This window comes from Cajanus cajan, chromosome 10 (genome assembly GCF_000230855.2).
Source record: "Cajanus cajan strain Asha chromosome 10, NIPB_CcT2T_4, whole genome shotgun sequence".
Classification (NCBI taxonomy): Eukaryota; Viridiplantae; Streptophyta; class Magnoliopsida; order Fabales; family Fabaceae; genus Cajanus; species Cajanus cajan.
Genome location: NC_138526.1, coordinates 19484662 through 19509153, shown reverse-complemented (window position 1 = coordinate 19509153; position 24492 = coordinate 19484662). Strand labels below are relative to the sequence as shown.

The 24492-nt window shown below is 40.2% G+C and overlaps 1 protein-coding gene across 1 annotated transcript; it reads right to left on the bottom strand.

The window, feature by feature from the left end:
* Positions 1-482: 482 nt before the first annotated feature.
* Positions 483-3378, bottom strand: LOC114916127 (pre-mRNA-processing-splicing factor 8A-like). Its single transcript, XM_029272203.2, has 6 exons — positions 3261-3378; positions 2733-3187; positions 2499-2625; positions 1880-2121; positions 1680-1803; positions 483-1568 (listed from the first exon to the last, which is right to left on the bottom strand). Exons 1-6 carry the CDS (start codon positions 3269-3271, stop codon positions 1508-1510), a joined length of 1020 nt encoding a protein of 339 aa, XP_029128036.2. The 5' UTR covers positions 3272-3378; the 3' UTR covers positions 483-1507.
* Positions 3379-24492: the final 21114 nt, after the last annotated feature.

The window sequence follows — 24492 nt, the reverse complement described above, 5'->3', positions numbered from 1 at the left end:
GTTTTAAATTATATTGATATTTTCTTTTAATTTGATATCCAAGTAAATGAACGTACTTGGAGCGCGGTGTCAGTCTCGGGTCCGGTGGAGAACGGCAAGGGCTCGATGAGGGAAAAGGAGATGGTGCGGTGGTCGAACCATAGCACGATGTGGAGGCTCTCGTAATGGACCGAGAAGAGGAGGTTAGGGTTACGTAGGGTGAGGTTCGCGCCGGGGCTTAACTTCTCGCCTCTCTTGAGGATCTTGACTTGGCCCATGACGAGGTTCGCGTCGGGGCCCTTCACCACCATGCTGGAGCGATCGCCGTCGTAGACCTTCCGCCGGCGAGCGTGAGAAGGATTGGGGCTAGGGTTAGGGTTTCTTTGTGATCTAATGGAAGATGAATAGAGGGGCATTGCGTCGTGGCCTTGAAGACAATCGTGGGAGCGAAGAAAAGAGGTTCCCATTGCGTCGTGGTGAGGTCTCCATCGTTGCTCGCTGGGTTTATGTTGCTCATGAGTGAATGGGTAGTGCCTTCGTAGGGTAATATTAGGGTGTTATTTCTACATCGATCATAAGCAAAACCGATGTAGAATTTCGTATATTTACATCGTTTCTCCTCCCAACCGATGTAAATATGTTTGTATTTTCTATTTATTTACAAGTTTGCCACCGCGTTTATGATTTACATCGGTTCTACTAGAACCGATATAAATATGGCGATGTTAAATAGTATTTTTTTAGTAGTGAATCTACATCGGTTCTCAGTAAAACCGATGTAGATTTTAGCACAAATCTACATCGGTTTTACTAACAACCAATGTAGATTTGTACACAAATCTACATCAGTTCTACTGATAACCGATGTAGATTACATATTTTTTTTAAAAAAGTTTCATTTATTTTTTAGATTCTTTTCGATTACCGGTAATAAATATATTTATTTTGAGATATGTTAAGTAAAAACATTGTAAACCAGGGATGTACTTAGAAAAATTAATGTTGCTTCAAATATCACACAGACTTACATAAATTTATAAGGTATACAGTAGACACGTGTGTTTATCCCCGTAGAAAATATGACATATCAAGTATTACAAACCATATTTTACAGAAGCCCTTTTGTTCAAATGTTATTGTTACGATTATCCGGCAGTGATCTAATGAAGGTGACTTCCTGAGAATCATGTTAAAAAGGGCCACATCATATTATATGTGTTATTATTTGTACAAGGACAGCAAGGTTTAAGGCCAAATGGGTCTTTTTGGTCATAATCTGAAATTGTTAGGAGGATCCAAACAGACAGGGTTTACATTCTTCCATAAAGTTGTTTCATTTTTTCTTATTTACTTATTCTTGGTACTGGTATAACACATTATAACTCACTGATTCGGAAGACAGTTTGGAAGAATGTAGCATATGGTAACTTGACAAAGCTAATAACTAAATTTAGTATATATGTACTCAATTTAGTTTAGTGAATTTGTACCAACATACTATCAATACAAGGATTTGAGCCACACCAATTCATATGAACATTCCAAGACCTTCAATTTCTTTAAGGGTGTAGAAAATGACAGGTGGAAACCTGATACAGAAACAACAAAAAATTTGAACATTTAAACCCAATAGTTTTGAATAAAATATTAAAAACCTAACTACCAACTATAAAATATTCCCAAAAAAACTGACTAGTTACCTGCTAGGCATCTTTGAGTTGAGTCCAATCTTAATACGATTCTGAATTTTGTTTTCACATTTAACTAGCAAATCCAACAGTTCTTGGGTATGAACAGTTTCCTCCCGGAAACAAGTCATAAGTCCTGATGAGAACCAAAAACAATGAGTAAACTAACAATAGCCACTTATAAGACCTCCTATAATTTCAACTTCACTTACCTATTAAAGTTGTATTCCACTTGTTGACAATTTTTGTAAATGTAGTAGAACCAGAAGACATAAGAATCTGCCTCACACAATTCTCAAACACTTTCATGTGTTCATCATCAACTCGTAAGAAAGCAACAGCTGTCCTTTCTTTGGTCTGTTCATTCTGGAGATTCCAAACACGATTTCTAGTGTTACTGAATGCTTCTTGAGTCATTCTAATTTTAGGAAGTATCCTTACTTCAAATCCACACCTAAAGGTCATTAACAGATATGGTTAGAGATAGCTTCATTCATTATATACATAGGTTTTAAAAGAAAAATTCAAAACTGCAAAAACACGAAAAAAAAAAGGAAATTAACAATTAGAAAATGCAATATTTTTTTATCAGGGGAAGATGTGGATATATTCTGAAATCAACTGACAGCCAGACTTTTTAACACTAGTTTCAATCTCCAACATGTCAGGTTACACATTCAATGCCAGTTTTAAAATTCTGAAAGACTCTAATGCAAAGTGAAAAAAGTGATTGACTTGCATAACCATAACCATTTCCATTTCACAGCAAAAAAAGGGGAAGGAAAAGGGAAAATAACATTACAAAAATTGCTGAAAATAATCAATACTCACATGCTAAAAAGCAAGTTTGGGTTATCCTTGCTGTAAACAGAAACAAAATTGTTTTCCCACTCCAATGTTGTGATGCTTCGAGGAAGACGATTCTTCATATCCCAGAAGACACTTCTCCCAAGATTGACTGAAATTATAACAGACAAAATAAGAAACATTTTAAGAAACAAAGGTATATTATATATATATATATATATAAATAACCTTCACAAGGTAAATAGGAGGAACAAATACCATCATGTTTCATGAGACTCATTCTAGCATCCCTTGGCCAACACTTCTTATTATTGTACCACACCATGTTCTCATTGTTAGGGTCAGGGTGCTCAGTCAGATACCGCTGAATGAGGTCCCGAGCCTCTTCATGGGTGAAGCGAAATAATATATGAACCCGATCTATGTACCTAGAATAAAGCCGGATTGGATGCCTAGTCTCAACTTTTGTGTCCCAATAAGTAATGAATTCGTTTGGCATCTGTGGTAGGCTAGCAATATCACTGGCTCGAGTCAGTCCAAGAAGCAAAAGATCTAATACCAGCCCATAATATTGAACAACAAAAGAAGCAAATTGTAGGCCACGAATAAGACCATATGAATTGGTATGGCTCATATCCTTGTATGACAACACAACATTGTTCTTTGCAGTGACATAATCAGTAATATTATCGTCTAGAACCAGTCGAAGAAGCCTGCAACATCAAAAATAAATTTAGAATTGAAAATAGCCAAGTACATTCACAAAGTGATTTATATAACACATACCTGTTGAGCATTGTTAAATCAATATTCTCAAAGAATTTCTCAAAGGGATAGAATCCCGAAGCCTGCAATGAATCAGAATTACATTACAGTGGCCAATTGAATTTAGAAAGAAGAACAAGAGTGAGAGTGACCTGATAGGTTCGTCGGCAACAATGAGGTCATGGAAAGAGCTCCAAACGAGAGAGTCGTTAGCGATGCTGTCAACGAGTTTTCTATCCACATCCACGTACTCCAACAGACCTTCACTTTCACCTTCAGACATACTGAATTTGAGAGAACACAGATTCTGAGACAGACAAAAACAAGTTTTCATTTTTCCTTTTCCTCCCACCTGCGAGTCTGCTGGCGCCTGCAATATGCCCTCTCCCATGTAGTGGTCAAGCAGGACGAGCTTATCCTCTTGCACATCGAGAACCCTACCTTTTGGCACACCACCATTTCCACCTTCCTCAAGACGCCTTCCTTGGGCACCTCCGCCACCGCCTTCTTCGACCTCGGAGGCCCTCGCTGCCAAAGGGGATGGCGTCAATTTTCTGGAAGAGATGAAGCACGCTTGCAAAACCTCCCAACCAAAGATGAAGGTCCGCACCATGAGGGTGGACACCGATGGCAGAGATAGGGCCTCCACCATTCTCTCCCATAGCAAAACCTACGACTTTGAGCTCACATTTTCGGACAGCTCCTCCAAGAGCATTTGTGGATTTGGAGCAGCACAACATTTTGGGAGAGCTCCGGCCATTCATGGATTTGGAACACTAAATGTTAGTCGCTTAGCCTCAATTAACTTAAGAGGGTGAATTAAGTTTTCTAAATTTTCCTCTTATTAAAAACTTTTCTAAATTACTTTCTTATCAATTTATTTTCTTAGACAAATTTGTATATAAAGAATGAATGATGATGCAAACTACACAATTACAATTAATAACAAGAAATTAAAAGTGTAGGGAAAGAAGAATTGCAAACTTGATTTTATACTGGTTCGGCCAATCCTACCTACATCCAGTCCTCAAGTCTCCCACTTGAGATTTCCATTACTATTGTAAACCTTACGAGAATTGAATCCTCCAACACCTCGGAACTCTCTTTCCTTGTGTTGAGATTCAAACACCAACAAGGAGAAAAACCTTTTCTCCTTTAGAGATCCAATGATCTATTGAGTTTTTACAGAATGACTCTCTTGAAGTGTGGATATTACACTTTTATGATCTTAAAGAACTCTTTTAAAATTTTGCAAATGACTTAGGCCAAGTAGATTTTGTAAATGATTTTCACAATAGAGTTCGTCACCTTTCTATGAAAAATTATAGGTATTTATAGACAATTGTTTCTTGGGTTATGTCTTTTCATGAAGAGTTGTAACTCTCTATAATTTTTTTCAAAAACTCGGCTCTGGTAATCGATTACAAGACTTGGTAATCGATTACAATGGTTTAAGTTCAAAATGTTTGGAACGTTGTATAATTTAAATTCAAATTTTTAAATTTTCTCTTCTAGTAATCAATTACAGGAATGGGTAATCAATTACCAGAGAGAATTTTAACATTTGAACTAGTTTTATTTCTCTGGTAATCGATTACATCAAGTGGTAATCGATTACCAGGCATATATCACCTGATTTGACTTATGAAAACTTAAGATATAGAAAGTTTCTATTTTCGAGTTAAAATTATTTTTGTTTAATCTTTTGAATACTCTTTTTGCTTTCTTTTCAAACAACTTATTCTTATATTCAAAAAGATTAAGTTTAGGTTTTCTTGAAATCCTTATTTTAATAGCCAAGTGAAATTTGCAAATTCTAAAAGTTCATTTTACATACTAAGCTAAGCAGTCAAGACTTATCTAGTATTACTTGAGATCTTGCTTCTTGATCAGCTTGCTTTAACTTGACCTTTATTTTCTTCAATGCTTTGGCATCATCAAAACTTTGTGCATATTTTCATCCTCGCTAACAACTAGGGTTTTCGTGAGTTCGAAGGTCAGCACCAAAAGAGCTCGTGAGGGTGTTGTGTCGAGAAAGGGTTTAGTTGCGTGTGATGCTCGCAGAAATTTGTCTTCACTTCTACATCGGTCAGATGTAAACCCGATGTAGAATAATTTTGTGATTCCATTTCTACATCGGTCAGTGACAAAATTGATGTAGAATTTTTCAAATCTACATCGTTTCTTCACAAAACCGATGTAAATATGTTTACATATTTTATTTATTTACAAAACTGCCACCGCGTTTCTTATTTACATCGTTTCTATTAGAATCGATGTAGATGTAGCAATCTTAAACAATGTTTTTCTAGTAGTGTTAGCTTTCCTCCTCTCTTGGAACACCAAGAACTTGGGAAGTTCTTGGAGCTAGAAGAACCCTATTACCCTGAGCTTATAAGGCTGTTCTTATGCTTTGCCTCAAGCAATGAAGGGATAATGCAATCTGTGGTGAAGGGCAAGCTTATAAAGTTCGATGGTCCAACTTTGAAGAAAGCTGCTAGGCTGAGCGAAGATGGGAGTACAAAGCCCCAACCCTTCAACTTTGGAGATTTTGAGGAGTTGACAACTTTTAGAGACTGTCAGAGGAACCCGAAAACCACCAACTATACAAAATTTCTAGTCGGAGGTTTGAAGAAAAATTCACGCTTAATTTCTTTTATTATAGCTTGGATGCTTAAGCCTCGGTTGCATAATCATGCTCAAATGTCAAGGGATGACATTTTGCTGATGCATGTAGTCAAGAAAAAGATTAAAATAGATTGGGTGTCTGTGGTTGTAGACCCCTAAAATTGTCCGGGTCGGAAATAAAGCTTGAAGACTCTTGAAGACTGAAGGAAAGTCAGCCAGAAGGACTCATGGAAGGCCCTAGGAGGATTCTCTGTAGGTCTAGAGGTCTTATAATAGCTCAAAATAAGGAAGTGGAGGGAATAAAGCCCAATACGGCCTCCCAAAAGTTCAGTACGGCCGTATTGAACATTTTGAACTACAATACGGCCGCACTGAACTCAATACGGCCGTATTGAAGTTTCTGAACTTCAATACAGCCGCACTGAACTCAATACGGCCGTATTGAAGTTTCTGAACTTCAATACAGCCGCACTGAACTCAATACGGCCGTATTGAAGTTTCTGAACTTCAATACAGCCGCACTGAACTCAATACGGCCGTATTGTAGTTCAAAACTTCAATACGGGCCGTATTGACTCCAGGGCCCGTATTGCGCCTGTTCCCTATAAATAAGACGTCATTTGGACGTCATTCCACACTTTTACACTGAGTTTTAACCCTCTTCTTGAGTATTCTGGGTTTTTTTGAGCAGTGCTCTGCCTAGAAATCACTCGGAGAGTTGATCCGACAAAGTTCTCGAGTTCTGAGCTTTTTGCTTGAGTCTCGAACTGAGTCGAAGGGAAATCCTCCGGATTTCCATAGTTAAAATTTTCTAGGAGGGAGCGAGCGGGCTTGTAGAGCGAGGGAACGCCAAAAAGCTTCCCAGTTTTACTTGAATATAAAAGCACGCTTCAAAGGTTTCTTCTTAAGTCCTTCCTTTTACTGCTTTCTGTGTGTATATTTAACTGTCATCATGTAGATAGTTAAGTTATAATTGTTTAGAATAAATAGGGGTAATTTAGTAATTTCGCACTATTATTTTTAGAAATAATCTGTCATAGGGAACCCGAAAGGGGCGCTGTGGGGTGCTAACACCTTCCCCACGCGTAACCGACTCCCTTACCCGACTCTGGTTGTCATGGCCGAAGTCGATTTTTGAATCGATTGCCTTAAACTTCTTTTTCCAATGTTTTGAGTAAAACATTGGTGGCGACTCCATGAACCCTTCCTTTTTATGAAAACCGCTAATCCATGGAGGGTCCCGCTTGGGATTAACATGGATTGGTGAGCCTTTTAATAAAATTGCTCGTTTGACAAGGTCTCAGTTTGAGAATAAGTCATTCTAGCAACCCATATTTTTAAACAAATAAAAGAGTCCAACCATCCTTCGCGAATGCCGAAAGCCCGTTTCGGGCCGGTGGCGACAGATGGCGACTCCGCTGGGGAAGCCTCGAGAGTCAGTCCCATTTAGTGACAGATTATTTTTAACAAATAATAGTTAAAATTACTTTATTACCCCTTGTTTGTATGATAACATGCTTTATTTATTTGGCTTTAATAACTGTTGTTTGTTTAATTTTCCGCAATTGTTTGAAATATAAATTGCACACAAACCTTTGCACACAACAGTTCCCTCTATACCCAGGGGCATGAGTGGTAAGCCATAGGGAGTGGATGTTAGTACGGCCGGTTGTCGAATGGGTCTATAGGTGCCCGTAGACCGTTGTCGGAAAGCATCACTCAAGGTGATAACCATGAACTCGAGTCCGACAGTGCGTTGGAGCTTTCCATCGGCTTACGACGAGAGGAATTGGGTCCCTATAATGGGGGCACCTTGGGGGCCTCAGACCGATGAGAACAGTTAGAACCACCTTGAATATGCACTTTTCTGCAGGATACCCCTACCTCGTGATTCGCTCGTGACTGTTCGTGGATGAGTGAATTGTTTGTGCATTGATTATGTGACATTGTATGAGCATACATTGCATTTCTTTAAACATACAACATTCCTATTCTTTTAAAATAAGAATAAATAGAAATAAGAATCTTCCATTACATGGTGTTAACATCTACCTTCATCACATTCATATAGGTAGTTTCCCTTTTCACCCAAAAATACAAAAAAAATAATAAATAAAAATACCCAAAAAAGAAAAAAGGGTTATTTATCCAAACCAAGCAATATCATGCATCATCTTAGGAACATCCCGAAAACATGATAATGCTTAGTTGAATAAACACAATGCATGCATATTCAACGTCATCATCTCATGTCATGCATTCTTATCAAAGATCATGGAGGGATCTAGGTTTGCATTTCATACATCCCTCCCAATAAATCATTAATAAACATTAATAAAAAGAAAGAAATAATCGATGCGTATGTTCAAGATGGATCGCACGCCATTTGTTATTAAGTGTAAGCCAACAACCGCGCCAAGCGAGCGCACATCAACTCCGTTGTTGGTAATCAAGACGAATAAAGGGGAAGGTCCAACACCATTAAGGATCACTGCTCCAAGACCTTTCCCCTACGAATCAAATAAGGCTGTGTCGTGGATATACGACATCCATTCTTCTGCCTACAGCGATATCTCTAACATCGCTGGACTTGGGGGCATGACTAGGAGTGGCAGGATCTACACTCCCGATGATCTTCATGATAAAGCTCCCAAGAATAAAGAAAAGGAAAAAAGAAAAAGAAAAAAACCGAGGAAAATAAAGAATCCGAGGAGGAGACTGATGAGCTATTAAAATATATCCGACAGAGCGAGTACTCCATCATGGATCAACTTCATAAGACGCCAGCAAAGATTACTCTGTTGTCGTTGATCCTATGCTCCGAACCGCATCGGCAAGCTCTGTTGAAAGTCTTGAACGAGGCATATGTGTCGCATACTATCTCCCAAGACAAATTTGAGGGGATTGTTAGTCACATCACGGCTAATGATCACCTCTCTTTCACCGATGAAGAGATCCCCGCTGAGGGACCGAACCACAACAAGCCCTTGCACATCTCTGTAAAGTGCAAGGAGTATCACATCGCAAAGGTCTTGGTGGATAATGGATCTTCCTTGAACGTAATGCCAAAGAGAACGTTCGACCAAATGACAATCAAGGGAGTCCAAATGCGCCCGAGCAACATGATCGTTCGAGCTTTCGACGGCTCTAAAAGAGAAGTGGTGGGAGAAATCAGTCTTCCAATCCAAATTGGGCCCACTATCTTTAATGTCGAATTCCAAGTAATGGATATTACTCCTGCATACAGCTGTCTCCTCGGCCGACCTTGGATTCATGATGCGAAAGTTGTACCCTCTACGCTCCACCAGAAAGTCAAGTTCATAGTGGGTGACAAACTGGTGACTGTACAAGCTGAAGATGACATACTCATCAGCAAGCCATCCAACATACCTTATGTGGATGCAGCAGAAGAAGCTTTAGAAACCGCCTTCCAAGCATTGGAGATCGCCAATGTTGAGACATTTCCCCGAGAAATGAAGAAGGTAGCCCATATGCTCACCAAGAATGGATACTTGCCGGGACAAGGACTTGGCAAGGACTCCCAAGGAATTCCGGAGCTACCCATCATCAAGGATAATCCGGGGAAACAAGGGTTAGGATACAACCCTGTTAAAGATCAAAGAACGAAGAGGAATCAAGATCCTTCTCGACGTTCTTTAAGCCAGATCTTTAGGAAGGCCGGTTCACAAGCATCAAGGCCGGTCGTCGTCATCAAGTGCTCTCCTCCTTCCGATAGGGATGTGTAAACCTGATGACTATTAGAGATTACTCCTCGGGGACAGCCCGACCCCCGAGCCTCGATAGGGCACATGTTTCCACTATGATTATAATAAAATCATTCTTCATTATTTCTTATTGCTTCTTTTCTTGCTTACAATAAAATTCTAGACCGCATTATTTAACCCTGTTTGAATAAACATAAATGAGGTTAAAATCGTCTTAATAAAAATAAACCCGCATCTTTTTTTTATGTGGAAGTGTGTGACAACTTGGAGCACCTTCCCTTGGCCTCGACAAGTGCCATCATGGGTAAAAAGAAATCTTTTAAAATAAAAGAAGCTCGGCAGGAAACCCAAAAAGGGGGCTGCGCAAAAATAAGAGCAAAAGACCCGCTAGGAATCCCACGAAAAGGGTGACCTAGGCAAAAGTTAGGGTTACGAAAATGAATAAAAACAAAGGTCCGCTAAAACGCCACAAAAGGGTGTTTTAGGCAAAAATAAGGACAATCAAAAAACGAAAGAAATCCATGATGGTACCATGAACCGAATTCAAAAAGAAAGGTTCAAGGGAAGTTATCTAAGTTGTCAAATCACAACGTCAAGATTTGATTAACTTCATGAATGTTTAAACAAACAAACCTAAACACAATAAGCCTACCTTGGCCAGCCATTCTTACAAAAACAATTTTTCAAAATAAAAATAAATCCCCTCTAAAACACAAACTTTCAAAAAAGAATATACCTTTCCTTTCTTTTCTCTCTTGTCCCAAACGATTTTAGGATAATCTAGTGGAAACATGAAGATATAGTGGTCAATAGGAGGGTTGACATATCTTTTAAAGGAAGGGAAGGATCATTTGGTTGATGACACCAAATCTCAATATAACACGCATCATTCCTCGGTTACAGAAATCGGCAGCGCACAGCCCGTCTAGAGGAATGGCAAAAATCCAAACAGAAAAAATGCATCGGTTAATTCTTTTGAAAAATGAATCAAATAGAATTAGGTGCATCATACATCATACATGCATACAAATGATAGGTGTAATGGAAAATCACTTATTCTCTGTTTATTCAAAAAAAAAAAAAAAAAAAAAAAAATCAAACTTCAGAAAAAACTATGCGCCCGTATCATGTTCAGTATGCCCGTACCAAAATTAGGGTTATGAACAAATTTTCAATTCAATACGGGCATACTGAAATGAATAACGGCCGTATTGGCAATAACAGAAATCCTCCCTCACGTCGATGACAAAATTCCTCCAAGAAGAAGAGGATAGGGGGAGCCATTCATTTTTTCTAAAAAAAAAAAAAAAAAAAAAACAAATTAATAAAATAATTAAACTTGCATTTTGTGCATCACGCACATTAATTGCACATTCAAAGACCTCATCATGAGGCAGTCGCATAAAATAGAAAAAATAGAAAAATTGCTTGTGTATGACAGCGGCAAACAAAATGCAGAAATTCAGAAAATCAATAAAACGTACAGAATAATTGAGCCTGGAAAGGCTCACCGAAATAATACTCCCTCGTCATACAGAATAATTGAGCCTGGAGAGGCTCGCCGAAATAATACTCCCTCATCATACAGAATAACTGAGCCTGGAGAGGCTTGCCGAAATAATACTCCCCAAATCATACAGAATAACTGAGCCTGAAGAGACTTGCCAAAATAATACTCCCAGAGACATTTCTGTACAGAAAAAGCCAAAACCAACAAAAAAGGCAAAATTACAGAAAAAGCCAAAATCAACAAAAAATACAGAAAAAACCGAAATCAACAAAAAAGGCAAAAACACAGAAAAAGCCAAAATCGACAAAAAAGGCAAAATACAGAAAATCCAACAAATCATACAAAATAACTGAGCCTGGAGAGGCTTGCCGAAATAATACTCTCTCAGAATAATTGAGCCTGGAGAGGCTTGCCGAAATAATACTCTCTCAGAATAACTGAGCCTGGAGAGGCTTGCCGAAATAATACTCTCTCAGAATAACTGAGCCTGGAGAGGCTCGCCGAAATAATACTCCCTCAACAGAATAACTGAGCCTGGAGAGGCTCGCCGAAATAATACTCTCTCAGAATAACTGAGCCTGGAGAGGCTCGCAGAAATAATACTCCCCAGAGAAACCTCAGCTTAAGCTCATGGAACAAATCCCCAACGAGAGCTATCAAAGCAAGATCGTCAAAATCCCCAATGGAAGCGCGATCATCCAAGCAAAATATTCAGTCAAAGGACTTGAAACTTCCTCAGTGGAAGATAGCTCTCTGACTCAAGCGCTGAGTGAGGCTAAGCCTGCAGAGGCTTCCTAAATAATACTCTGGGATACATAAGATCCCCAAATCCCCAGTCGCCTACTCAAGAGGCACCCCTACAAAAGGAGCAAAATAAAAAATATCAATAAATATTCCCCAAGCGGAATTCGGCATCCAGCCAAACACCGAACATCAAGATGATTTGCCTAACAGAAGAGGCCAGTCAAGAATTGAATGACAGAATCCCCCAGCGGATGATAGCCTACATAGAGGCAACAAAACCAGAAAAACAAAAAGAGTCACCCGAATAAGGATAACCGGGATACTCCACCATCGTCGAAAGGACGTCAGCCAATCATAAGGCATCGCTCACATCAGAAAGAGCATCTTCGTGTCTACACCCCAAGGAAACAGAAATTCCTCAATGGGTACCAACTACGCAATGGAAAGTTGGGACACAAGAACCTATGAGTAACTGCACATCCCCTAGACGGATCCCTACGTTATCCAGCCCTCAGTGGCACAAAAATCAAAAAACAATCGTCGAAACAGCATCGTGGACTGTGGAGACAAAATCATCACAAATCCCTGGAGAGGGAAAACTCACGCTACCCCGAGGTTGTCAAGAACACGGAGGTATGCAACTACCACGAGGTTGTCAAGAACACGTTGGTATAGCCTGGAGAGGCGGTACTCGGCTACCCCGAGGTTGTCAAGAACACGGAGGTATGCAACTACCACGAGGTTGTCAAGAACACGTTGGTATAGCCTGGAGAGGCGGTACTCGGCTACCCCGAGGTTGTCAAGAACACGGAGGTATGCAACTACCACGAGGTTGTCAAGAACACGTTGGTATAGCCTGGAGAGGCGGTACTCGGCTACCCCGAGGTTGTCAAGAACACGGAGGTATGCAACTACCACGAGGTTGTCAAGAACACGTTGGTATAGCCTGGAGAGGCGGTACTCGGCTACCCCGAGGTTGTCAAGAACACGGAGGTATGCAACTACCACGAGGTTGTCAAGAACACGTTGGTATAGCCTGGAGAGGCGGTACTCGGCTACCCCGAGGTTGTCAAGAACACGGAGGTATGCAACTACCACGAGGTTGTCAAGAACACGTTGGTATAGCCTGGAGAGGCGGTACTCGGCTACCCCGAGGTTGTCAAGAACACGGAGGTATGCAACTACCACGAGGTTGTCAAGAACACGTTGGTATAGCCTGGAGAGGCGGTACTCAGCTACCCCGAGGTTGTCAAGAACACGGAGGTATGCATGAGCCTGGAGAGGCGACGACTAATACTCACCCTGGAGAGGGCAAACTCAACCTGGAGAGGCTACTCAACAATTTTTCCAACTGAAGACACTACAAGTCGGAAGGATGGCTTATTCCCCGGACAATTGGGTCAACTCCTTTAATTATCAAACGGTACACCAAAAGGCCGTTTGACTAAGTAAAGGGGGGGCAGCTGTAGACCCCTAAAATTGTCCGGGTCGGAAATAAAGCTTGAAGACTCTTGAAGACTGAAGGAAAGTCAGCCAGAAGGACTCATGGAAGGCCCTAGGAGGATTCTCTGTAGGTCTAGAGGTCTTATAATAGCTCAAAATAAGGAAGTGGAGGGAATAAAGCCCAATACGGCCTCCCAAAAGTTCAGTACGGCCGTATTGAACATTTTGAACTACAATACGCCCGCACTGAACTCAATACGGCCGTATTGAAGTTTCTGAACTTCAATACAGCCGCACTGAACTCAATACGGCCGTATTGAAGTTTCTGAACTTCAATACGGCCGCACGGAACTCAATACGGCCGTATTGAAGTTTTTGAACTTCAATACAGCCGCACTGAACTCAATACGGCCGTATTGTAGTTCAAAACTTCAATACGGGCCGTATTGACTCCAGGGCCCGTATTGCGCCTGTTCCCTATAAATAAGACGTCATTCCACACTTTTACACTGAGTTTTAACCCTCTTCTTGAGTATTCTAGGTTTTTTTGAGCAGTGCTCTGCCTAGAAATCACTCGGAGAGTTGATCCGACAAAGTTCTCGAGTTCTGAGCTTTTTGCTTGAGTCTCGAACTGAGTCGAAGGGAAATCCTCCGGATTTCCATAGTTAAAATTTTCTAGGAGGGAGCGAGCGGGCTTGTAGAGCGAGGGAACGCCAAAAAGCTTCCCAGTTTTACTTGAATATAAAAGCACGCTTCAAAGGTTTCTTCTTAAGTCCTTCCTTTTGCTGCTTTCTGTGTGTATATTTAACTGTCATCATGTAGATAGTTAAGTTATAATTGTTTAGAATAAATAGGGGTAATTTAGTAATTTCGCACTATTATTTTTAGAAATAATCTGTCATAGGGAACCCGAAAGGGGCGCTTTGGGGTGCTAACACCTTCCCCACGCGTAACCGACTCCCTTACCCGACTCTGGTTGTCATGGCCGAAGTCGATTTTTGAATCGATTGCCTTAAACTTCTTTTTCCAATGTTTTGAGTAAAACATTGGTGGCGACTCCATGAACCCTTCCTTTTTATGAAAACCGCTAATCCATGGAGGGTCCCGCTTGGGATTAACATGGATTGGTGAGCCTTTTAATAAAATTGCTCGTTTGACAAGGTCTCAGTTTGAGAATAAGTCATTCTAGCAACCCATATTTTTAAACAAATAAAAGAGTCCAACCATCCTTCGCGAATGCCGAAAGCCCGTTTCGGGCCGGTGGCGACAGATGGCGACTCCGCTGGGGAAGCCTCGAGAGTCAGTCCCATTTAGTGACAGATTATTTTTAACAAATAATAGTTAAAATTACTTTATTACCCCTTGTTTGTATGATAACATGCTTTATTTATTTGGCTTTAATAACTGTTGTTTGTTTAATTTTCCGCAATTGTTTGAAATATAAATTGCACACAAACCTTTGCACACAACAGTTCCCTCTATACCCGGGGGCATGAGTGGTAAGCCATAGGGAGTGGATGTTAGTACGGCCGGTTGTCGAATGGGTCTATAGGTGCCCGTAGACCGTTGTCGGAAAGCATCACTCAAGGTGATAACCATGAACTCGAGTCCGACAGTGCGTTGGAGCTTTCCATCGGCTTACGACGAGAGGAATTGGGTCCCTATAATGGGGGCACCTTGGGGGCCTCAGACCGGTGAGAACAGTTAGAACCACCTTGAATATGCACTTTTCTGCAGGATACCCCTACCTCGTGATTCGCTCGTGACTGTTCGTGGATGAGTGAATTGTTTGTGCATTGATTATGTGACATTGTATGAGCATACATTGCATTTCTTTAAACATACAACATTCCTATTCTTTTAAAATAAGAATAAATAGAAATAAGAATCTTCCATTACATGGTGTTAACATCTACCTTCATCACATTCATATAGGTAGTTTCCCTTTTCACCCAAAAATACAAAAAAAAAATAATAAATAAAAATACCCAAAAAAGAAAAAAGGGTTATTTATCCAAACCAAGCAATATCATGCATCATCTTAGGAACATCCCGAAAACATGATAATGCTTAGTTGAATAAACACAATGCATGCATATTCAACGTCATCATCTCATGTCATGCATTCTTATCAAAGATCATGGAGGGATCTAGGTTTGCATTTCATACATCCCTCCCAATAAATCATTAATAAACATTAATAAAAAGAAAGAAATAATCGATGCGTATGTTCAAGATGGATCGCACGCCATTTGTTATTAAGTGTAAGCCAACAACCGCGCCAAGCGAGCGCACATCAACTCCGTTGTTGGTAATCAAGACGAATAAAGGGGAAGGTCCAACACCATTAAGGATCACTGCTCCAAGACCTTTCCCCTACGAATCAAATAAGGCTGTGCCGTGGATATACGACATCCATTCTTCTGCCTACAGCGATATCTCTAACATCGCTGGACTTGGGGGCATGACTAGGAGTGGCAGGATCTACACTCCCGATGATCTTCATGATAAAGCTCCCAAGAATAAAGAAAAGGAAAAAAGAAAAAGAAAAAAACCGAGGAAAATAAAGAATCCGAGGAGGAGACTGATGAGCTATTAAAATATATCCGACAGAGCGAGTACTCCATCATGGATCAACTTCATAAGACGCCAGCAAAGATTACTCTGTTGTCGTTGATCCTATGCTCCGAACCGCATCGGCAAGCTCTGTTGAAAGTCTTGAACGAGGCATATGTGTCGCATACTATCTCCCAAGACAAATTTGAGGGGATTGTTAGTCACATCACGGCTAATGATCACCTCTCTTTCACCGATGAAGAGATCCCCGCTGAGGGACCGAACCACAACAAGCCCTTGCACATCTCTGTAAAGTGCAAGGAGTATCACATCGCAAAGGTCTTGGTGGATAATGGATCTTCCTTGAACGTAATGCCAAAGAGAACGTTCGACCAAATGACAATCAAGGGAGTCCAAATGCGCCCGAGCAACATGATCGTTCGAGCTTTCGACGGCTCTAAAAGAGAAGTGGTGGGAGAAATCAGTCTTCCAATCCAAATTGGGCCCACTATCTTTAATGTCGAATTCCAAGTAATGGATATTACTCCTGCATACAGCTGTCTCCTCGGCCGACCTTGGATTCATGATGCGAAAGTTGTACCCTCTACGCTCCACCAGAAAGTCAAGTTCATAGTGGGTGACAAACTGGTGACTGTACAAGCTGAAGATGACATACTCATCAGCAAGCCATCCAACATACCTTATGTGGATGCAGCAGAAGAAGCTTTAGAAACCGCCTTCCAAGCATTGGAGATCGCCAATGTTGAGACATTTCCCCGAGAAATGAAGAAGGTAGCCCATATGCTCACCAAGAATGGATACTTGCCGGGACAAGGACTTGGCAAGGACTCCCAAGGAATTCCGGAGCTACCCATCATCAAGGATAATCCGGGGAAACAAGGGTTAGGATACAACCCTGTTAAAGATCAAAGAACGAAGAGGAATCAAGATCCTTCTCGACGTTCTTTAAGCCAGATCTTTAGGAAGGCCGGTTCACAAGCATCAAGGCCGGTCGTCGTCATCAAGTGCTCTCCTCCTTCCGATAGGGATGTGTAAACCTGATGACTATTAGAGATTACTCCTCGGGGACAGCCCGACCCCCGAGCCTCGATAGGGCACATGTTTCCACTATGATTATAATAAAATCATTCTTCATTATTTCTTATTGCTTCTTTTCTTGCTTACAATAAAATTCTAGACCGCATTATTTAACCCTGTTTGAATAAACATAAATGAGGTTAAAATCGTCTTAATAAAAATAAACCCGCATCTTTTTTTTATGTGGAAGTGTGTGACAACTTGGAGCACCTTCCCTTGGCCTCGACAAGTGCCATCATGGGTAAAAAGAAATCTTTTAAAATAAAAGAAGCTCGGCAGGAAACCCAAAAAGGGGGCTGCACAAAAATAAGAGCAAAAGACCCACTAGGAATCCCACGAAAAGGGTGACCTAGGCAAAAGTTAGGGTTACGAAAATGAATAAAAACAAAGGTCCGCTAAAACGCCACAAAAGGGTGTTTTAGGCAAAAATAAGGACAATCAAAAAACGAAAGAAATCCATGATGGTACCATGAACCGAATTCAAAAAGAAAGGTTCAAGGGAAGTTATCTAAGTTGTCAAATCACAACGTCAAGATTTGATTAACTTCATGAATGTTTAAACAAACAAACCTAAACACAATAAGCCTACCTTGGCCAGCCATTCTTACAAAAACAATTTTTCAAAATAAAAATAAATCCCCTCTAAAACACAAACTTTCAAAAAAGAATATACCTTTCCTTTCTTTTCTCTCTTGTCCCAAACGATTTTAGGATAATCTAGTGGAAACATGGAGATATAGTGGTCAATAGGAGGGTTGACATATCTTTTAAAGGAAGGGAAGGATCATTTGGTTGATGACACCAAATCTCAATATAACACGCATCATTCCTCGGTTACAGAAATCGGCAGCGCACAGCCCGTCTAGAGGAATGGCAAAAATCCAAACAGAAAAAACGCATCGGTTAATTCTTTTGAAAAATGAATCAAATAGAATTAGGTGCATCATACATCATACATGCATACAGATGATAGGTGTAATGGAAAATCACTTATTCTCTGTTTATTCAAAAAAAAAAATAAAAAAAATCAAACTTCAGAAAAAACTATGCGCCCGTATCATGTTCAGTATGCCCGTACCAAAATTAGGGTTATGAACAAATTTTCAATTCAATACGGGCATACTGAAATGAATAACGGCCGTATTGGCAATAACAGAAATCCTCCCTCACGTCGATGACAAAATTCCTCCAAGAAGAAGAGGATAGGGGGAGCCATTCATTTTTTCTAAAAAAAAAAAAAAAAAAAAAAAAAACAAATTAATAAAATAATTAAACTTGCATTTTGTGCATCACGCACATTAATTGCACATTCAAAGACCTCATCATGAGGCAGTCGCATAAAATAGAAAAAATAGAAAAATTGCTTGTGTATGACAGCGGCAAACAAAATGCAGAAATTCAGAAAATCAATAAAACGTACAGAATAATTGAGCCTGGAGAGGCTCGCCGAAATAATACTCCCTCGTCATACAGAATAATTGAGCCTGGAGAGGCTCGCCGAAATAATACTCCCTCATCATACAGAATAACTGAGCCTGGAGAGGCTTGCCGAAATAATACTCCCCAAATCATACAGAATAACTGAGCTTGAAGAGGCTTGCCAAAATAATACTCCCCAGAGACATTTCTGTACAGAAAAAGCCAAAACCAACAAAAAAGGCAAAAATACAGAAAAAGCCAAAATCAACAAAAAATACAGAAAAAACCGAAATCAACAAAAAAGGCAAAAACACAGAAAAAGCCAAAATCGACAAAAAAGGCAAAATACAGAAAATCCAACAAATCATACAGAATAACTGAGCCTGGAGAGGCTTGCCGAAATAATACTCTCTCAGAATAATTGAGCCTGGAGAGGCTTGCCGAAATAATACTCTCTCAGAATAACTGAGCCTGGAGAGGCTTGCCGAAATAATACTCTCTCAGAATAACTGAGCCTGGAGAGGCTCGCCGAAATAATACTCCCTCAACAGAATAACTGAGCCTGGAGAGGCTCGCCGAAATAATACTCTCTCAGAATAACTGAGCCTGGAGAGGCTCGCAGAAATAATACTCCCCAGAGAAACCTCAGCTTAAGCTCATGGAACAAATCCCCAGCGAGAGCTATCAAAGCAAGATCGTCAAAATCCCCAATGGAAGCGCGATCATCCAAGCAAAATATTCAGTCAAAGGACTTGAAACTTCCTCAGTGGAAGATAGCTCTCTGACTCAAGCGCTGAGTGAGGCTAAGCCTGCAGAGGCTTCCTAAATAATACTCTGGGATACATAAGATCCCCAAATCCCCAGTCGCCTACTCAAGAGGCACCCCTACAAAAGGAGCAAAATAAAAAATATCAATAAATATTCCCCAAGCGGAATTCGGCATCCAGCCAAACACCGAACATCAAGATGATTTGCCTAACAGAAGAGGCCAGTCAAGAATTGAATGACAGAATCCCCCAGCGGATGATAGCCTACATAGAGGCAACAAAACCAGAAAAACAAAAAGAGTCACCCGAATAAGGATAACCGGGATACTCCACCATCGTCGAAAGGACGTCAGCCAATCATAAGGCATCGCTCACATCAGAAAGAGCATCTTCGTGTCTACACCCCAAGGAAACAGAAATTCCTCAATGGGTACCAACTACGCAATGGAAAGTTGGGACACAAGAACCTATGAGTAACTGCACATCCCCTAGACAGATCCCTGCGTTATCCAGCCCTCAGTGGCACAAAAATCAAAAAACAATCGTCGAAACAGCATCGTGGACTGTGGAGACAAAATCATCACAAATCCCTGGAGAGGGAAAACTCACGCTACCCCGAGGTTGTCAAGAACACGGAGGTATGCAACTACCACGAGGTTGTCAAGAACACGTTGGTATAGCCTGGAGAGGCGGTACTCGGCTACCCCGAGGTTGTCAAGAACACGGAGGTATGCAACTACCACGAGGTTGTCAAGAACACGTTGGTATAGCCTGGAGAGGCGGTACTCGGCTACCCCGAGGTTGTCAAGAACACGGAGGTATGCAACTACCACGAGGTTGTCAAGAACACGTTGGTATAGCCTGGAGAGGCGGTACTCGGCTACCCCGAGGTTGTCAAGAACATGGAGGTATGCAACTACCACGAGGTTGTCAAGAACACGTTGGTATAGCCTGGAGAGGCGGTACTCGGCTACCCCGAGGTTGTCAAGAACACGGAGTTATGCAACTACCACGAGGTTGTCAAGAACACGTTGGTATAGCCTGGAGAGGCGGTACTCGGCTACCCCGAGGTTGTCAAGAACACGGAGGTATGCAACTACCACGAGGTTGTCAAGAACATGTTGGTATAGCCTGGAGAGGCGGTACTCAGCTACCCCGAGGTTGTCAAGAACACGGAGGTATGCATGAGCCTGGAGAGGCGACGACTAATACTCACCCTGGAGAGGGCAAACTCAACCTGGAGAGGCTACTCAACAATTTTCCCACCTGAAGACACTACAAGTCGGAAGGATGGCTTATTCCCCGGACAATTGGGTCAACTCCTTTACTTATCAAACGGTACACCAAAAGGCCGTTTGACTAAGTAAAGGGGGGGCAGCTGTAGACCCCTAAAATTGTCCGGGTCGGAAATAAAGCTTGAAGACTCTTGAAGACTGAAGGAAAGTCAGCCAGAAGGACTCATGGAAGGCCCTAGGAGGATTCTCTGTAGGTCTAGAGGTCTTATAATAGCTCAAAATAAGGAAGTGGAGGGAATAAAGCCCAATACGGCCTCCCAAAAGTTCAGTACGGCCGTATTGAACATTTTGAACTACAATACGGCCGCACTGAACTCAATATGGCCGTATTGAAGTTTCTGAACTTCAATACAGCCGCACTGAACTCAATACGGCCGTATTGAAGTTTCTGAACTTCAATACAGCCGCACTGAACTCAATACGGCCGTATTGTAGTTCAAAACTTCAATACGGGCCGTATTGACTCCAGGGCCCGTATTGCGCCTGTTCCCTATAAATAAGACGTCATTTGGACGTCATTCCACACTTTTACACTGAGTTTTAACCCTCTTCTTGAGTATTCTGGGTTTTTTTGAGTAGTGCTCTGCCTAGAAATCACTCGAAGAGTTGATCCGACAAAGTTCTCGAGTTCTGAGCTTTTTGCTTGAGTCTCGAACTGAGTCGAAGGGAAATCCTCCGGATTTCCATAGTTAAAATTTTCTAGGAGGGAGCGAGCGGGCTTGTAGAGCGAGAGAACGCCAAAAAGCTTCCCAGTTTTACTTGAATATAAAAGCACGCTTCAAAGGTTTCTTCTTAAGTCCTTCCTTTTACTGCTTTCTGTGTGTATATTTAACTGTCATCATGTAGATAGTTAAGTTATAATTGTTTAGAATAAATAGGGGTAATTTAGTAATTTCGCACTATTATTTTTAGAAATAATCTGTCATAGGGAACCCGAAAGGGGCGCTTTGGGGTGCTAACACCTTCCCCACGCGTAACCGACTCCCTTACCCGACTCTGGTTGTCATGGCCGAAGTCGATTTTTGAATCGATTGCCTTAAACTTCTTTTTCCAATGTTTTGAGTAAAACATTGGTGGCGACTCCATGAACCCTTCCTTTTTATGAAAACCGCTAATCCATGGAGGGTCCCGCTTGGGATTAACATGGATTGGTGAGCCTTTTAATAAAATTGCTCGTTTGACAAGGTCTCAGTTTGAGAATAAGTCATTCTAGCAACCCATATTTTTAAACAAATAAAAGAGTCCAACCATCCTTCGCGAATGCCGAAAGCCCGTTTCGGGCCGGTGGCGACAGTGGTGAATGACTGTATGTGGAAGGCTAGGAGGAAGGAGGACGGTCCAATACCATATGCTTTATTATTGTCTAGAATTTTTGAGAAAGCAGGTGTGGATCTGAAAGGGGAGAAAAAGATAATTCTCCATGCCTTGAATAAGATTGAAAAATCTTCCTTGCATCATGTGGGGATGCTGAAATAGGAAGACAAATGGGTATTCAAGGGAGATGTCCCTCCGACTCCTGAACATTCAACTGATGAAGATGGCATTCCATCTCATGATGAAGATCAACCACCACAAGTAGAAGTTGAACCTGAAAGAGAACAAGAATCGGAGCCTAAAGCATTCTCTCCATTTGAGCAAATTATGATTAATAAGCTTGATGCGGTAATGGAGATGTCTAGGAGGCACGAGTCAACTTATTCGGGTATTCTTGATCAGTTTGATAACCTTGATCATGAGATTAACCAAATTAAGGCTCAGCTTGAGATGCCGGAAGACTCGGAGGGATTTTAGTGCTTTAGTGTTATGCTCTGATTTTAGGAGTTTAGTTTAAAATTCTTTTTTTTTTCAATTGGGTTGTAATTGGTTTAATTTATGAACAATTATCTTGGTTTATTTTGTTGAACAATTTAAAATTTTGATGCAATGTGAGTTTTATTGTGGTTATATTGTGTTTAGAATGATTTGATAATTTTGATTTGGATGATTGATTGTGCTATGTTCTGTTTTTGAACATTGATATGTGATAGTGTTGTTGCATATATGTTGGTGTTTGTTGATATATTTGATAATGCTATATTCTGTTTTGAACATTGAAATGTAATGCATATTTGTGATGTTTGCTAATGGTATGATGTTTTGCTGATGAATCATATGGTTGAGATATTGTGATTAAAGATCACTTGATGAATATGGAAAATTTCCTGATCACAAATTTTGGTATTAATTGATTGGAACAATGCCTATGTTGCTTGGTATTAAGTTAGTCATGTGAAATTGATTATGAGCAAATGAGTATTGTGCATAAGTTCATACATGTGTAATCTAGACAAATATATATTGGTTTGTTTTTTGATGATGTCCAAAGGGGGAGAAAGGTTTTTGAGCTTGTTTTACAGAACTTAAAATGTGAAAATACTGGTTTGCAAAACAAAATGGCTTGTATGGTTTGTCATCATCAAAAAGGGGGAGATTGTTGAGATTCATGGAGTGGTGAATCAACTCAAACTTGGAGAATGAAGGTTTTAATGATAACAAAGTGTTGATTTTGAGAATCAAAGTTGACCAAGGACATCAACAAGTAAAAAAAAAGTCAAGAAGAAAATATGGCTATTATGATGTGTAATAGGAGTAGCTCATAAGTTGTATTGTTTTGTTGTGCTAATTTGCATGTGTGTGTTTTGTGCATGGGTTAATCTTTATCTAATATCACTAAGAGTGAGTATGATGATGAGTTAGAAACTTGAAAAGTTATTTTGAGACATAAAACAGAGTTTTTGAAAACTGACTCAAAATAGTCGATTATCATTAAATTTAATCGATTATTCCAGCAACAGGTGAAAAGGATGTCTTGCTATAATAATCGATTATTTGTGAAATAATCGATTATCCCAGAAATCACTCTCTAGAATAATCGATTATCCTGCAAAATAATCGATTAATCTGTTCTTGGTTGATTTGCAGAAATCATGAAGAACAAAATAATCGATTGTCCTTTAAAATAATCGATTATCTGGTTTTGAAATGTTATAAATAGTTTTCATATTTTGAAACTTCAGAACAAGATAGAACAGAGAATCAAAAAGAGAAAAACATTATTGTGAAGTCTTTGTGACCCTCTTGGAGTGTTTTCTTTATGAAACCAAGAAGTAAAACGTTTTTGAAATGCTTTGAGAAAAGATCATCATCATCATCACATTCTTGAAAGAGAAAGATTAAGATTTGCTTTTGAACTCACTATCTGATTTGTTCAGCTTCCAGGTGAATTCGTTCCTTTAATTCTTTGAGAATAATTGTAAATCTTGAGTAGGTGTCTCAAGTGGTAAAGAATTCTTGTAGTGGGTTTCTACAAGCGGTGCTTGTCGTAACCCAAAAATTTCCGATCTTGCGACTAATGGTTTAAGCATCCTTTTAAAAGTCTCATCAATTAAAGAATGCCCGGACACCAGACTAATCCTTAACTAATGATTTTGAAAATAGGTACATGGAGTCGCCACCAATGTTTTACTCAAAACATTGGAAAAAGAAAAGGTTTTTAAAAGTCCAATAATGGTTTGGATAACCAGAATTGGGTTCGGGGGTCGGTTACGTGTAGGGAAGGTATTAAGCACCCCTACAACGCCCTAAATCGGTACCCTATGATGAAGATAACGTAATAAGAATTAATAATTAAAATATTTAATCCCCTTTATTAATGATTATTTACATGAAAATTAAATTACACGGTGAACCCTAAGATATCTACATAATTGCGTTTATTATAGCAATATATAAAATAAAAGAAGAGAAAGATAGAACGAGAGATTGATGAGTAATACCTCGTAGCAAGCTTTATTAGATCTTCAACTATAGAGATTTTAGGTGCTTTGTGGCAACCTTTCACACTACAATCCTCACAAAATCTCAAGAAATACAAAAGAGAGAGGGAGAGAGAAAAAGAGAGAAATTTCAAGCTCTAAGGAGTCTGGACGAAATTTTTGAGTCCTGAGAAATGAGCTCAAGCAGTCTATTTATAGACTTCAGAAAGGGTCCAGAACGGCCCGTTCCAAATCGGAACGGACCGTTCTGGAT